This window comes from Raphanus sativus, unplaced genomic scaffold (assembly GCF_000801105.2).
Source record: "Raphanus sativus cultivar WK10039 unplaced genomic scaffold, ASM80110v3 Scaffold2725, whole genome shotgun sequence".
In the NCBI taxonomy this organism is placed as follows: domain Eukaryota; kingdom Viridiplantae; phylum Streptophyta; class Magnoliopsida; order Brassicales; family Brassicaceae; genus Raphanus; species Raphanus sativus.
The window spans coordinates 1-14,145 of NW_026618033.1; the positions used below are offsets into that span (position 1 = coordinate 1).

The window sequence follows — 14,145 nt, forward strand, 5'->3', positions numbered from 1 at the left end:
TGCAAACTTTTTAGAACTTATTTATGAAATCCTCACAGAAGCCATAATATTCTACTCATAGAGGGGTTGTATTGATATAATTGAAGATATGGTTCCAGTTGTTTTGAAAAAACGTTATGGTTCGTATATGTTACTTCACACTTTAAATAGTATTGATGCAACTGTTTATTTTACTTTGTATATATGAAAGTAGTTTTCTGGAAAAAAATATGGAAGTGATGGGTCTCGATATTATAGGAAGGAAATGAGAAGTTATAGAATACCATAGTCGTTCTTGGTAATATATCAAATGGCAACGGTTAATTTATTAAAGTAGTTCCAGATTTAAAAAAAATGTTAAGTTGGACATAACCCCATATCAATTGGACATGTTGAAGAATTAATAGTATTGATGAGATATTTAATTTCAAATTGGAAGATTTTTTATGCATATACTCTTAAAATACTATATCCATACTGTAAAATGTTAATAAACTAAACATCTATAAGATTTAGGTGATTGGTTGTGAATCATACGTGATGTAGATTTTTGGAATATCACAATTAATATTTAAATATCAGGTATACAATTAACTTCCCGTTGCCTTTTAAGAAATGTTTTACTAAAATAATTTTGTTATATGATATTTGTTGTGTCATATTTTCCATGGTAGAATTGAAATCTTCACCCATGTTTCTCTATAGGAAAACGTATGGAGTAGTAAATTCCATAAATAGGAAACCTAAAACAAACCAAATCAGGACTTGATCTTAGCCAAAAGGACCAAATCAAACTAATTTTACAATTATTGGACATGAAAACATTAAAGAATGAATTCAACCACCCCAAGAAAGTCATAAACGTTAAAGAATGAATTCAACCACCCTCAAGAAACTTGTACTCACGTCAGTCGACGTGGTAAGATGACTAGATAGATTATCAGTGTATAAAATAACCTTTGTGTTAAACGATGGAATATTTTAATCCAGCATGTCCTTGTTAGCAACAAAAAAAGGCATGACTTGTGGCTAAGATTCCAATAATCAGCTGCCACGTTTTCCAATCAACCATCATAGCAAAGAGTAACAGAACACGTGACTGTTGGAGAGTTGGACCACACGACTTCTTAAATTATTAGACTTTTGTCAGCATTTTTGACTCCAAAGAAGATAATATATTCCACAAAACTAGGAACATGGTACCAAACAATTTTCAACCACTTGTTTTGAGAGAGAGTCTGAGTTAACGTATCGATCAGGACATCTACCGATTTTTTTAGTTATATACAAAGGCCAAGGCTCTTCGGAATCGTACAGAAACAGAGAAAGACTAAAAATGGAGATCTTGCTCTGCTTCTTCTTGGTTTTGCTTCTTACTCTTGTATCATCAATCTTTCTTAAGAAGACTAAAAACTCAAAGTTCAAACTTCCTCCTAGCCCTTCAAGTCTTCCAATCATTGGAAACTTACACCATCTTGCAGGATTACCTCACAGATGTTTTCATAACCTCTCCATCAAGTACGGACCAGTGATGCTTCTCCGTCTCGGGTCTGTTCCTGTGGTTTTGATCTCATCGAGTGAAGCAGCTGAAGCAGTCCTCAAAACTCATGATTTGGAATGTTGCAGCCGACCAAAGACTGTAGGGACCGGAAAGCTCTCTTACGGTTTCAAAGACATAACCTTCTCTCAATACGGTGCGTATTGGCGTGAAATGCGAAAACTCGCGGTGATTGAGCTTTTCAGCCTTAAGAAGGTTCAATCATTTAGGTGTATAAGAGAGGATGAAGTCGGATTTGTGGTGAAGAAAGTGTCTGAAGCAGCTTTGACACAATCTCCCGTAGATTTAAGCAAAACCTTTTTCTCCCTCACCGCAAGCATCATTTGTAGAGTGGCTTTAGGACAGAACTTCCACGAGAGCGCCTTCTTTATCGATCAAGAAAAGATTGAAGAGCTTGTTACCGAAGCAGTGGACGCTCTAGGGGCTTTCACTTTCTCTGACTTCTTCCCTGGTGTGCTTGGGAGATTCTTAGACTTGTTGTTTCAAAGACACAAGAGGATCAACAAAGTGTTTGGGGAGCTTGATGCTTTTTATCAGCATGTGATTGGTGATCACTTGAAGCCAGAAGGAAGGAAAGATCCTGATATTGTTTCCATGATGTTGGATATGATCGATGAACAAGGAAGTGAAGATTCTTTCAAACTCAATATGAATAATGTCAAGGCAATCCTCATGGTAAAACCTTAAATCTTGTTTTGTCCTTATTACATGCGAATAGAGCGGTTTAATAGGATATATATTTTCTACAAAATTTAAATTTTTAATAAGTATATATATATAAATTGATGTCTAAAGGTTTTAAATTTTAGATATATTTATAAATTTAGGACTTATAGTTTTTGTAAACGTTAGAAATATATATATGTGGAGTTACTAAATTTTATTTACATCATTGTTTAATTAAGTATATCATTAATATTTTTTAAACATAACATATAATTAATTTGAGATGGTATTGTTAACAATTATATTACACTAGTTTTTTATTTGTGTGTTTTATGTGATCTTCATGATGTATTTCTCGCGGGGATAGATACAAGCGCTGTAACAATGATTTGGGCAATGGCAGAACTCGTTAACAACCCTAGAGTAATGAAGAAAGCTCAGGAAAATATTCGAACCACCCTTGGAGTCAATAGGGAAAGAATCACTGAAGATGATCTAGGCAAAGTTGATTACTTGAAGCTCATAATCAAGGAAACATTTAGACTACATCCGGCACTTCCGTTTATAATCCCAAGAGAAACAATGTCCCATGTCAAGATCCAAGGCTATGATATTCCCGCGAAAACGCAAATTCAAATTAACGTATGGACCATAGGACGTGACCCCGAGCGCTGGACCGACCCTGATGATTTCAAACCTGAACGATTTACCGATAGTTCTGTAGATTTCAGAGGACAACATTTTGATCTGTTACCATTTGGTTCTGGTCGAAGGATGTGTCCCGCGATGCCAATGGGGGTTGCTAACGTGGAGCTAACATTGATGAATTTGCTTTACTTTTTCGATTGGGGATTGCCTGATGGGATGAAAGTTGGAGAGCTTGATATGGAAGAAGCTGGGAATATCTCCATTGTCAAGAAAGTACCTCTTCAACTTGTTCCTGTTAGACGTTATTGATGTGGAGTACTCCAAAAAAGTGTGATACGATGGAAAGTTTTTTTTTCTCCTTTTTTTCGGTAAGAATGTTAAGAATACTACGAAAAGTTCATGATAAGGACCCGTAAGACTTTTTTACCGATTGTACTTTTTTTTCTTTAAACTTTTTGTACAGATTGTTGCGTTATAAAAATTGATGTTTGGTCAATAATATATCCAGGTGTTCCAAAGAAAAAATCAATAATGTATCAAGAAATAATAAAGTTTGTTCGTCTGATTTTAAAAGGTTTGGCAACTGACAATTTGAAATCCAAAACATTCTAATACAGTATTTCTTTTCTTTTCAAAACTTTAAATATTGCTGAATTTTATTATGTAGCAGGTTAAAATAATTTCATCACAACGTCCGTAATATTTCTCTTAATCCATATTTTATCTTCAAAAGCATTTCTTTTTCTTCTTCTTATTGTTTCATTTTTAGAGTTGTAGTATAATCCCTAAATTCAAATACAAAAAAAAAAAACAAAAAAAAAACAAAATAAACATTGATAGTCTCAATTTAGTGGGGATGGGTTTCTTGTTCCACATATTTAATGAGAAAACTCACAAAACATAGTATTAAATTAAAATGGCAGGTGGTAAAGAGCCTCACAAGTCACTCACTATACATATTAATGAGTGCAATAAATTACTAGTGGAGGAAAATGAAATGGAATCACCAGAAAAAATAGGTACCACAGAAAAAAGTGAACTACTGTTTCAGAAAAAAGTACTACTGTTTACAATTTTGTTTGTTGAATGAGAATTATTGTTTAGTTGGGAAGTCTATTTCCATATGCATAGTCGACTACCAGTCAGTTATCTGGCCGATATGGGCCAAACTTGTTTGGTCTTCAAGATATTAAGATTTGGCTGAACCCACAAATTTGCCGCATTCCTTATTGTCCAAAAGAAAGATGATGTTTTTTTTTTTTGAAAAAGAAAGATGATGTTATCTTATCACCTCTCCATTTTGTTATTTAAATTTTATTCATTAGCCTAATCTTATCGTATCAATTTAACTACGACAAGTAAGAGTGTTTATTACTTCTTTCGAAAAGAAATAATGATAAAACAAGTGAAGATTAGGTTATCTTGTTTTGATGGTCACTTTGACGTTTCGGATTATCATCGACAGCGACACATGAGCTGAATCGAATCGATTCAAATCAATAATTCATGTCTAACAAATCTGATGAGTCTCTGACAGACAAAGATACTGCCTCGCACGTTTATTTTATTTATTGGAATCCAAGACTGTATTTGTAGAAGAAGAAAGAACCAAGAAAACAGGACAACTAATATGTCAAGCTTCCTCTGTTTCCTCTTCCTCTTTCCCCTAATCTTGATCCTCCTCAAAAGTTTCAAACCCTCTAATAAATGGAATCTTCCCCCAGGCCCACTAAAGCTTACCATCATCGGAAACTTACACCAACGCCGAGAGTTACATCCAAGGAACCGTAGGAACCTCACCCAAAAGTACGGACCAGTGGTGCTTCTCCGCTTCGGATCCGTCCCCGTGGTCGTGATCTCATCGAGAGACGCAGCAGAGGAAGTGCTCAAGGTCCACGACCTTGAGTGTTGTAGCCGACCAGAGACTGTCGGGACCAGAACGATCTCGTACAACTGCAAAGGCATCGGATTCATGCCGTACGGTGAGGAGTGGAAGGCGATGCGAAAGCTCGCTGTTGTCGAGCTCTTCAGCATTAAAAAAACTACAGTCTTTTAGGTATATCAGAGAGGAAGAGAGTAACTTGCTGGTCAAGAAACTGTCTGAATCTGCTTCAAACCACTCTCTAGTGAATTTGAACAAAACCCTTTTCACCTTAGTCGCTAGTATAGTCTGCAGGATAGGGTTCCGGATCAATCTCCAGGACTGTGAGTTCATCGATGAAGACAGCATCGCAGAGTTTGTGCAGAAGTGTGAATCCGTCACGAGGACGTCTATGTTCTCTGACTTCTTTCCTGGAAGGTTCGGTAGATTCATCGATAGGATCTCCGGTCATAGCAAGAGACTAGAGAGTATATTTTCTGAAGTTGACAGTTTCCTTCAGAATATTCTCGATGATCATCTTAACCCTGGAGGAAGAAGAGAAGAAGAGAGCTCTGATATTATCGACGTCATGATCGATATGATGAGGAAACGAGACAAAGATGGAGACTCTTTCAGGCCGACCATAGATAACCTCAAAGGAATGATATCGGTAACGTTTTGGACCTTTCTTGTGTAACAAGTCTTCGTTTTCTTGTGACACAAGCTAGCTATGTTATATACCAGGACATATTTATAGCAGGGGTTAACACAACCGCCTCCACGATGATATGGGCAATGACTGAACTGGTTAGAAACCCTAGAGTGATGAATAAAGTGCAAGACGAGATTCGGACAACACTTGGAGATAACAAGAAAGAGAGAATCACAGAACAAGATGTTACCAAACTTCATTACTTCAAGCTAATGATCAAGGAGACATTGAGGTTACACCCAGCAGCTCCGCTTTTGCTCCCGAGGGAGACATTGACTCACATCAAGATCCAAGGCTACGATATTCCCGCAAGAACTAAGATCTTGATCAACGCTTACGCGATTGCACGTGATCCGGAACTATGGACAGATCCAGATGAGTTCAACCCTGACAGGTTTCTTGACAGTTCTGTAGATTACAAGGGATTGAGCTTTGAGCTTTTACCGTTTGGGTCTGGTAGGAGAATCTGTCCAGGGATGGCGTTGGGGATTGCCATTGTTGAATTGGGATTGTTGAACTTGCTTTACTTCTTTGATTGGGGGTTGCTTGAGAAGGAAGAAGCCGACAAGATCATCACCGGAAGTGAAGTTGCTCTTGACCTCTTTCAAGTTCTTCACCACTAAAATCTATTTATTTTTGTAACAACTTAATATTTGGTATTGAATTTTACATTAAGAATCATAGGGTCTACTATCCTTAAATATATAATATGGCTTGGAGAAGATGGCGCCATTTCTAATCATGTCTCAAAATGATATTTGATATGACATAACTCAAAGGATTAGCTGCTCCAAAACAAGTTTATACGTTTCTCATTAATAGACTAGTAAAAAATCAAAAGATGATTTTATTGTAGGATTAGTATTAACTATTAATCATAAAAACTGAGTAAGTAAAATCTAAAATGTTTTCTACATGAAACATGACTCTAGTTTCTTCTCTTCCGGCAACCTTGGCGTGATGGTCACCTTAAGACCGTACTTCATGTACAAGTTAGTCGTAACTCTCGGGACAACCACATGATCTTGGGCAACCTTGATTGAGTACTTCAACAAGACTGAAGCAGCTATCATCTTCATTTGCAAGTAAGCAAATGTTTTCCCTATACAAAGCCTAGGTCCAGCATTGAACACAACATATTTGAACTGGTCGTCACTGACAAACTTCCCTCCTTGGATCCACCTCTCTGGTCTGAACATTTCACAGTCTTTCCCCCATATTGATTCCATCCTTCCCATGGCATAGATAGAGAAGTAAACCCTTGAACCCTTTTTTATAAATGTCCCATCTGGAAACACATCATCTCCAATGGCTTGTTTCATCTCCATTGGGATTGGTGGGTAAAGTCTTAAGGTTTCTGAAATTGCTGCTTGAAGATACACCATGTTGTTTAGTTCTCTGACCGTGAAGAGACTACTGTCTGAAGGATCTCCTCTCTGTTTCATGATTTCTCTGATCTCGTGGATGATTTTGTTTTCAACTTGTGGGTGTCTTTGTATCACCCAGAAGAACCATGAAAGCGCAACAGAACTTGTGTCACGCCCAGCTAAGATGAAACTTGTGCAAAACTGTCTAAAAAACCTAATGGTTGAAGGACCAATCTCGTTACCTTTTTTATGACTCGCTATCTGAATAATCCTTGTAAGGACATCAGATCTATTATCTAACGTCTCATCATCCTTAAGCATGCAGATACGATCCATTATCATCTTGTTCACAAAGCCATGCACGACGTCAATAGCGTTTCTTAGACTTTTCTCATACCCTATGTTCAAAAACTTCATTGGTTTCCATATAAATGGCGGGATCATGAACCTAAACAACGTAGACTCCGTTGCTTCGTCAAAAGCTTTAGCAAATGGAACTTGAGGAAGATCTTGAGCTAGAGTCTCCGGGTCATCTCCTAGACCCGCGATGCAGATGATGTCAAACGTCAAGCGCAAGAGCACGTCTTGGAGATCAAAAGCTTCTTGTGAACTAGCGAAACTCTCCATCACCTTCAACAGCTTCTTGCTTACTAAACGTTGTGTCGTCTGAAAGGAATGCTCCATGAACCGAGTTGAATGCATTTCGGTTATGATGATCCTTCGTTGCTCTTTCCATGACTCATCATCGGCGTTAAAGATACCATCCTCGAGGAGATCTTTGAACCGGTCTTTGAAGAAGGTACCTTTGGGGTAGTTCTTAAAGTTGGTCTTGAGCATGTACTCAACATTGGCAGGAGAACAAGTCACGGCTCCATAAGATCCATCAAGGAAGAATCCGCGGTAAAGAAACGTGTTTCGGGATTTTTTTAAAGACTTTGTGACCCATCCATAGACATCATTTATATGAAGGAAAAACTCTACAGTAATGCCAAACACTGGCCACAGCATTGGCCCGTGCTTGTTAGTTAACTTCTCACGCAGGCAACAGAAAACAAACAGCCCTAACAACGCAATAGATACATCGAAGAGAGAAAGGTGATTAAAGACTCGCTCTGTTAAAGACATTGTAAGGTTCACTCACTGATGAAATCTTTTGTTTGTGGTAGTCTCATTGTTTCAAAAGAGAGTTTAGAATGTCAAATTATGTTGGAGGAAAGATGGGTCATGCATTTCATGTTTTGGTTTAGGACTTACATTTGTTGTCTTTGTGCAAACTTGGTCTATATTTGAAGATGATGAGGTTTCTTGTCGGAGACGCAATGTAAAAGGTTTTGGGATGACAAATGTGAATTGTGTGTTTATATGAAAATGAAGAAGAAAAACTCAAAAGAATGATCCCCAAATAAGTGCAGATCTGTTTGTCATGTCTTTTGTGAGTCTGTCTGACATAGGTGTATGACTTTTTTGGCTATACACTATACTGAAAAAAATTGAAATCATCAATAATATTCCAATCGTTTTATAAATTTGTATGCTTCAACGTTACGTATATATCAATTAAATCCTATTATACCATTTTAATCAATTTATTTGTGGTTAACCTACCTATATTATACCTTCAATGCATCTTATATAGAAGATGTTTTTCATTACGTTTCGCATGCTATAGAATAACTTTCATGAATGTTGGCAAAAAGAAAACTTTCATGAACTGTGGGAATATCTCTGTAGGTGGAATAATAAAAGCATAAACGGACCATATCAAATTCAATAGCTTAAAAGGATTGGATGAATGTATGGGTAGTTTCTACTTTAGACCATATACTGGTTTATGCAAAATGTAGAGAATTGCTATGTAGAATGAATTTATGTAGACTATATAGAATTATTCTTAATGCATCATCAGAAGCCAAAAACTCAGAGTCCCAGCTACTATCTTTTGCCGGTGGTTGAAGTGTCGTGATCACTTGAGGGCCTAAGGTTAACAGCACGTAAAGAAGAGTTTCAAGCACAAAAATGCCCAAAATCTTTATGTTGTTTTCCTTCTCATGCTTTAGTTTAAGAAAAGAATTATGAAAATATTTTAAACTACATGTAAAATGAAGTTATCAAAAAGTAAGATTAACAGCGACAATAAAAAGGTTCTACTAGTTATTTAGCAAAAAAATAAAATAAAAAGGTTTTAGCTCGGATCAATTTGATTGAAATTTGTTTGGTTTCTTAAATCAATCTCGGTTATCATTTCGGTTTGGTTCAGTTAAACCAAACCAACATAAAGCCAAAGTATGAACGGCGACATTGTCTAACCACGTGGCAGCTTGTCGGAAACTCAACTTCTGTTGACGAATGGCGCGATAATAACAAGAAGCAACCGTAGGGGTTCTCTTTCTGATCCTTGATAGTTGGTTGCACGAGACAGATCCGAGACTCTAGGGTTAACGATTATCCTTCCTTGTTTTGTCACTGTTTCGGATCTCAGCTCGCGGATCCTCCATCTCCTCCGGCGTAATGGATCCGACTTCTCGACCCGCTGTTGTCATCGACAATGGAACCGGGTACGTAAAAGTATCGATTTTTTTTTTAATAATCATGCGCATAAGGTGTTCGAGAAAATGCCGCAACCAGATCCATTTTGTGTATCTATGCATATTGCAGGTACACGAAAATGGGTTTTGCAGGTAATGTAGAACCGTGTTTCATCCTTCCGACAGTGGTTGCTGCTAACGAGTCTTTCTTGAGCCAACCCAAGAGTTCTTTAAAGGGAACTTGGGCGGCACAGCACAACGCTGGAGTTGCGGCTGATATGGATTTCTTCATCGGAGACGAAGCTCTTGCCAAGTCTCGGTCTAGTAGCACTTATAATCTTCGTTATCCGATCGAGCATGGTCAGGTTGAGGATTGGGATGCTATGGAAAGGTATTGGCAGCAGTGTGTGTTCAATTACTTGAGATGTGATCCGGAGGATCACTACTTTCTTCTCACTGAAAGCCCTCTTACTCCTCCTGAGAGTCGAGAGTACACTGGAGAGATTTTGTTTGAGACTTTCAATGTTCCTGGGCTTTACATTGCTGTTAACTCGGTGCTTGCACTTGCTGCTGGGTACACTACATCAAAGGTAGGTGGCGCATTGTTTGCTGGGTTGATAATGATCTGTTATGTTTGCTTGTTGACTGTCTGAATCTTTAAATTTCAAAATAAAAATATTGTCTTTTATTTGTCTTGTTAGACTCGCCTCATAATTTGACTCACGGTTCTTCTTAGTGTGAGATGACAGGGGTTGTGGTAGATGTTGGAGATGGGGCGACTCGTGTTGTGCCTGTTGCAGAAGGCTATGTTATTAGTAGCTGTATCAAGTCAATTCCAATTGCTGGCAAAGATGTCACCCTCTTTATCCAGCAACTCATGCGGGTATGCACTAGTCTAGATTTGGTCTTCCTTTGCAGTAGATTTTCAATTCTTTGTGATACTTAAAGGTACTTACTTGGTTACATGGGTAAAATCCAAATTTTGCATTCTATGGTAGCTCCTCATCCTGTTTATACAGTGTTAGATCTATTCCTCAGATACTTACTAGTTTAAGTTAATGTATTACTTTCCTGAAACTTTTTATTTAATTATTTGTTGTAGGAAAGAGGTGAGAATATACCACCAGAAGATTCATTCGATGTTGCCCGTAAAGTGAAAGAAATGTACTGCTACACTTGTTCAGACATCGTAAAGGTAATGCTTATTAGTGGTTGACGTTTTAAGTTAAATAATACTAGTTTTCTAATGATAGATTACTTCCATGTATGCTGAAAATGCTTGAAATTGAACAGAGGAAAACTGATAACTATGACTGATCATTCGTATGGTTGCAGGAGTATAATAAACACGACAAAGAACCAGGAAAGTATATTAAACAATGGAAAGGGGTTAAGCCAAAGACTGGTGCACCATACACTTGCGATGTGGGATATGAACGATTCCTTGGACCTGAGGTTTGTTACCATTTCTCTGTTTCCTAGGTTTTGATAAGATAGCCAGAATCGGAAACCGAGTTCATTTATTGGTGGATTACAAGTTATAACTAAAGCAGTTCCAGTGTCCTTAGCATTTTGCTCTGATTACTGAACGGTGTTTATATAGAAGATGCTCTTTCAATTTTCTGTTTATTACCGATGATATGTTGAGATTTTGTGTGTTACAGGTCTTCTTTAATCCAGAGATATACAGCAATGACTATATAACTTCTTTACCGGCTGTAATAGACAAATGTATCCAGTCTGCACCTATTGACACACGAAGAGCTTTGTATAAGGTCTGATACACAGAGTTTGGTCAGATGTATCCAGTCTGCACCAGTTGATATAGTTTTTTCTTGGTGCTGATGAATTTGTGAAAATCATTTCAGAATATAGTATTGTCCGGAGGTTCAACTATGTTCAAAGATTTCGGAAGAAGGTTACAAAGGGATCTCAAGAAGATTGTTGATGCTCGTGTTCTTGCTAATAACGCACGTACTGGTGGTGAAATCACGGTAAAAATTTGATATCTGTAAAATAAAAGTAAATAGATATGTAACTTTAGTTATATATTATTAACCATGTTCTGTTTCGTTTGTGTTGATATTTATGACAACAGTCTCAACCTGTGGAGGTTAACGTCGTGAGCCACCCTGTCCAGAGGTTTGCAGTTTGGTTTGGAGGCTCCGTGCTTTCATCAACTCCTGAGTTTTTCGCGGTATGTAAATAAGCTATTTTGTGCGTTTCTTCTTGAATTGTCACCGGTTATAAAGGACTAGAAACCGGTTTATAGACCAGCTAGTTTAAGAGAAACGAAGCTCATGACTTGATTTGTTTGAAACATGTGTTTTTTTGTTTTGTTATGTTGTTATGGTAGAGTTGCAGAACGAAAGAGGAGTATGAGGAATGTGGAGCAAGCATATGCCGAACTAATCCGGTGTTCAAGGGGATGTATTGAAATAAATTGAAGCTGCGCCAGCATCATCTTAAGATCACGTGAATGTTTGTCTGAAAAACACTAAAAATTTTAGTTACTCGCAACTCAAGCTATTTGTTTTTAGGTTCATGAGTTCACAGTCAAGGTAAAAGCTAGGGTTGGTTGGTTGGTTGATGTAGAAGAAGTCATTATTTTCAGACAAAATAAAAGAATAAAAAGTATGCAGATGTCGGATTGTTTCTTCTCTGAAACGTACCACACGCATCATATCCCATAAAAGTGATTGCACCTGTTTAATTTGTCGATGCCACTGTTTTGGACACATAGCTGTATAATCGGTGCCGGTGCAATCGATTTTTCAGACCAGAGGGAGATTTTCACCTTGTAATATTTGGGAATAGTAAATATTTACAACATATTGATAAGAATGTTGAACCCCTTTTTGTTTACTCTTCGATCAATTTGTCCTTTTTTGAACGGTTGACTGATGTGTTTTGCTTTTCTATGTCGGAATAATCTTCCAGTAATTTAAGAGGTTCAAATAGATTTATCATTCGGTAATTTTTATTGTAGGAAATGAATTTGATCATTGACTTTAGATATAATTTTTCTTCTCCCTCTCAGGAAGTACTATTAGTGTTTGAAAATTTCCTGATGGTTTTGAGTCTCGTTCGGTGATGGAGCTTTTATAATCTGGGAGCTCCTAGAATCCACTCTTTCCAATGGATTGGCTACTGACTGTCTTTTATCTCTTACGTCTTCTTCATCGCTTTGTAATGAGCTTATTAAGATGCTGTATTTCTAGGAAGCAGTATAAGAGATTGAAAAGAGTCGATCAAATCACATTACAAACAATGATACAATATTTGTTATCATCATCAGCACCACTGGAATTAAAGAACTATCGATGACCTGAAATTTTTCATACTTGACCGAGAATCTCGTAGACCTAACCTACATAAGCTAGTTTCTCGAGGTTGTTAAGGCATGTTGCTTGTCCGATGGACGCACCTCTTTCTTTTTGATCTCATCACTTTTGATATCAATACCAGTTGCTGTTTGGGGTAACCGAGATGGCATAAGGAAACATGGCCAATGTTCGTCCCACATTGTGGGGCTTGGATGCATAGCTCTCCTCTTCTCTTTGCCTTAAGAATAACCATCAGTCTGGTTTTGAGAAACATCATATGTAGAATAAATATCATCATCACCCTTTTTACTTTTTTTTTTTGTTTCTTCGGACTCTCTTGGCACTGTAGTACAATATTACCAAACGATGGTCTCTACTCGAGGGACTTTTTTCGTGCTGCTATTGTCATACTTTTTGTTATCAGATGTCAAATCAAAACTCATGTCAAAGGAAATGCTTACTTCAAATGATGTGCATTGAATGTATCAGCAAAAGGTTGGAGAAGAGAACAGATCAAGTTTTGGTTGTAAAATTTAAAATTTGATCCAAACAAATAACAAATTTAACATACACTGACAATATAGTATCCAAAGTTGCTTCCAACTGTGACATCCAAATCAAAACGTATTGACTCTTTAAGAAAACTGAGAAACGGAATGTTCAACAAAAACACTATTAAGCTACTAAACTTTATGTTAGAAAGGATCTGCACCAAAACCTGTTTATCGATGAGCAACATGTCAAGGCCAAAGCAATCCTCCTCTCGCTGTGTGACGGGATTGAAAAGCGGGAATAACATCCTTGAAGCAAATAGCAGTATGAGCCGTGGAGATCGATTTCAGCGTTTTGTTAGCCGTGGAATTGCGAGTGTGTGTTTTTAAGCGAATATATTTGAGTAAGAGTTCTGTGAGAGAACCACACTAGATTTTTATATTGTGAAGATGATATGAGAGATTGAGATTAGTTCCTCTAAGAATGGGAAGTACAGAGAAATGTTTTAATGACGGATGGTGTGGTAAAGCGTTAGATTGAAGTGAACGCGTGTTGGCCTGTTGGGTGAGTGCATTATGTTTATTTGTTTTGGGCTATGAAATGGTCTGGTGATAAACAAAACACAAATTTTCTAAATTGTTATTTTGGGCTATGAAATGGGTTGTTAGGACACTAAAATAAAATACATGAGGCCGGAACGAAATAAAGAAAAAAATATAGAATATATGGGCTCCGCTTTAAACCCAAGTTACATGGTGATGTGTCTATTTAATTAGTTGGAAATATCTATCTAATCTTGATTATCGAAACTAAAGTACAAAAAAAAAAATTAACCATTAAGTTTACAATTTTTTTTACAACCCTATACCACTGAAACAATTAATAAATTTATTCTAAACATTTAATGTATTTTATTTATTTAATTAAAATAAAATCTATTAGTTCCTATAATTTATCTAACCAATAAATTTAATATATTTTGATAGTCAACAAAAATTTATAATATCCTCA

General features: G+C 36.9%; 3 protein-coding genes, 1 long non-coding RNA gene and 1 pseudogene across 5 annotated transcripts; 3 read left to right on the forward strand and 2 right to left on the reverse strand.

Annotated features, from left to right (window-relative positions):
* Positions 1-1,230: 1,230 nt before the first annotated feature.
* Positions 1,231-3,416, forward strand: LOC130505946 (cytochrome P450 71B2-like). 2 transcript variants are annotated; one of them, XM_057000551.1, is made up of 3 exons: positions 1,597-1,673; positions 1,747-2,212; positions 2,549-3,416. In XM_057000551.1, exons 1-3 carry the CDS (start codon positions 1,597-1,599, stop codon positions 3,158-3,160), a joined length of 1,155 nt encoding a protein of 384 aa, XP_056856531.1. In that variant the 3' UTR covers positions 3,161-3,416. The 2 variants fall into 2 exon arrangements, with proteins under 2 accessions (XP_056856530.1, XP_056856531.1); XM_057000550.1 differs by having other exon boundaries at positions 1,231-2,212.
* Positions 3,417-4,369: 953 nt separating this feature from the next.
* On the forward strand, positions 4,370-6,102 carry LOC108820899 (cytochrome P450 71B28-like; annotated as a pseudogene).
* Positions 6,103-6,205: 103 nt separating this feature from the next.
* LOC108820898 (cytochrome P450 86B1-like) lies at positions 6,206-8,063 on the reverse strand. The gene has a single exon (XM_018593928.2). It carries the CDS (start codon positions 7,914-7,916, stop codon positions 6,336-6,338), a length of 1,581 nt encoding a protein of 526 aa, XP_018449430.1. The 5' UTR covers positions 7,917-8,063; the 3' UTR covers positions 6,206-6,335.
* Positions 8,064-9,102: 1,039 nt separating this feature from the next.
* Positions 9,103-11,959, forward strand: LOC108819021 (actin-related protein 3). Its single transcript, XM_018592005.2, has 9 exons — positions 9,103-9,346; positions 9,447-9,906; positions 10,053-10,199; positions 10,419-10,511; positions 10,652-10,771; positions 10,981-11,091; positions 11,185-11,310; positions 11,415-11,513; positions 11,673-11,959. The coding sequence occupies exons 1-9, from the start codon at positions 9,300-9,302 to the stop codon at positions 11,751-11,753; spliced, it is 1,284 nt and encodes a 427-aa protein (XP_018447507.1). The 5' UTR covers positions 9,103-9,299; the 3' UTR covers positions 11,754-11,959.
* A 571-nt stretch (positions 11,960-12,530) lies between these two features.
* LOC130505947 (uncharacterized) lies at positions 12,531-13,691 on the reverse strand. Its single transcript, XR_008941851.1, has 2 exons — positions 13,361-13,691; positions 12,531-13,041 (listed from the first exon to the last, which is right to left on the reverse strand). It is a non-coding gene; the product is annotated as an uncharacterized LOC130505947 (long non-coding RNA).
* Positions 13,692-14,145: the final 454 nt, after the last annotated feature.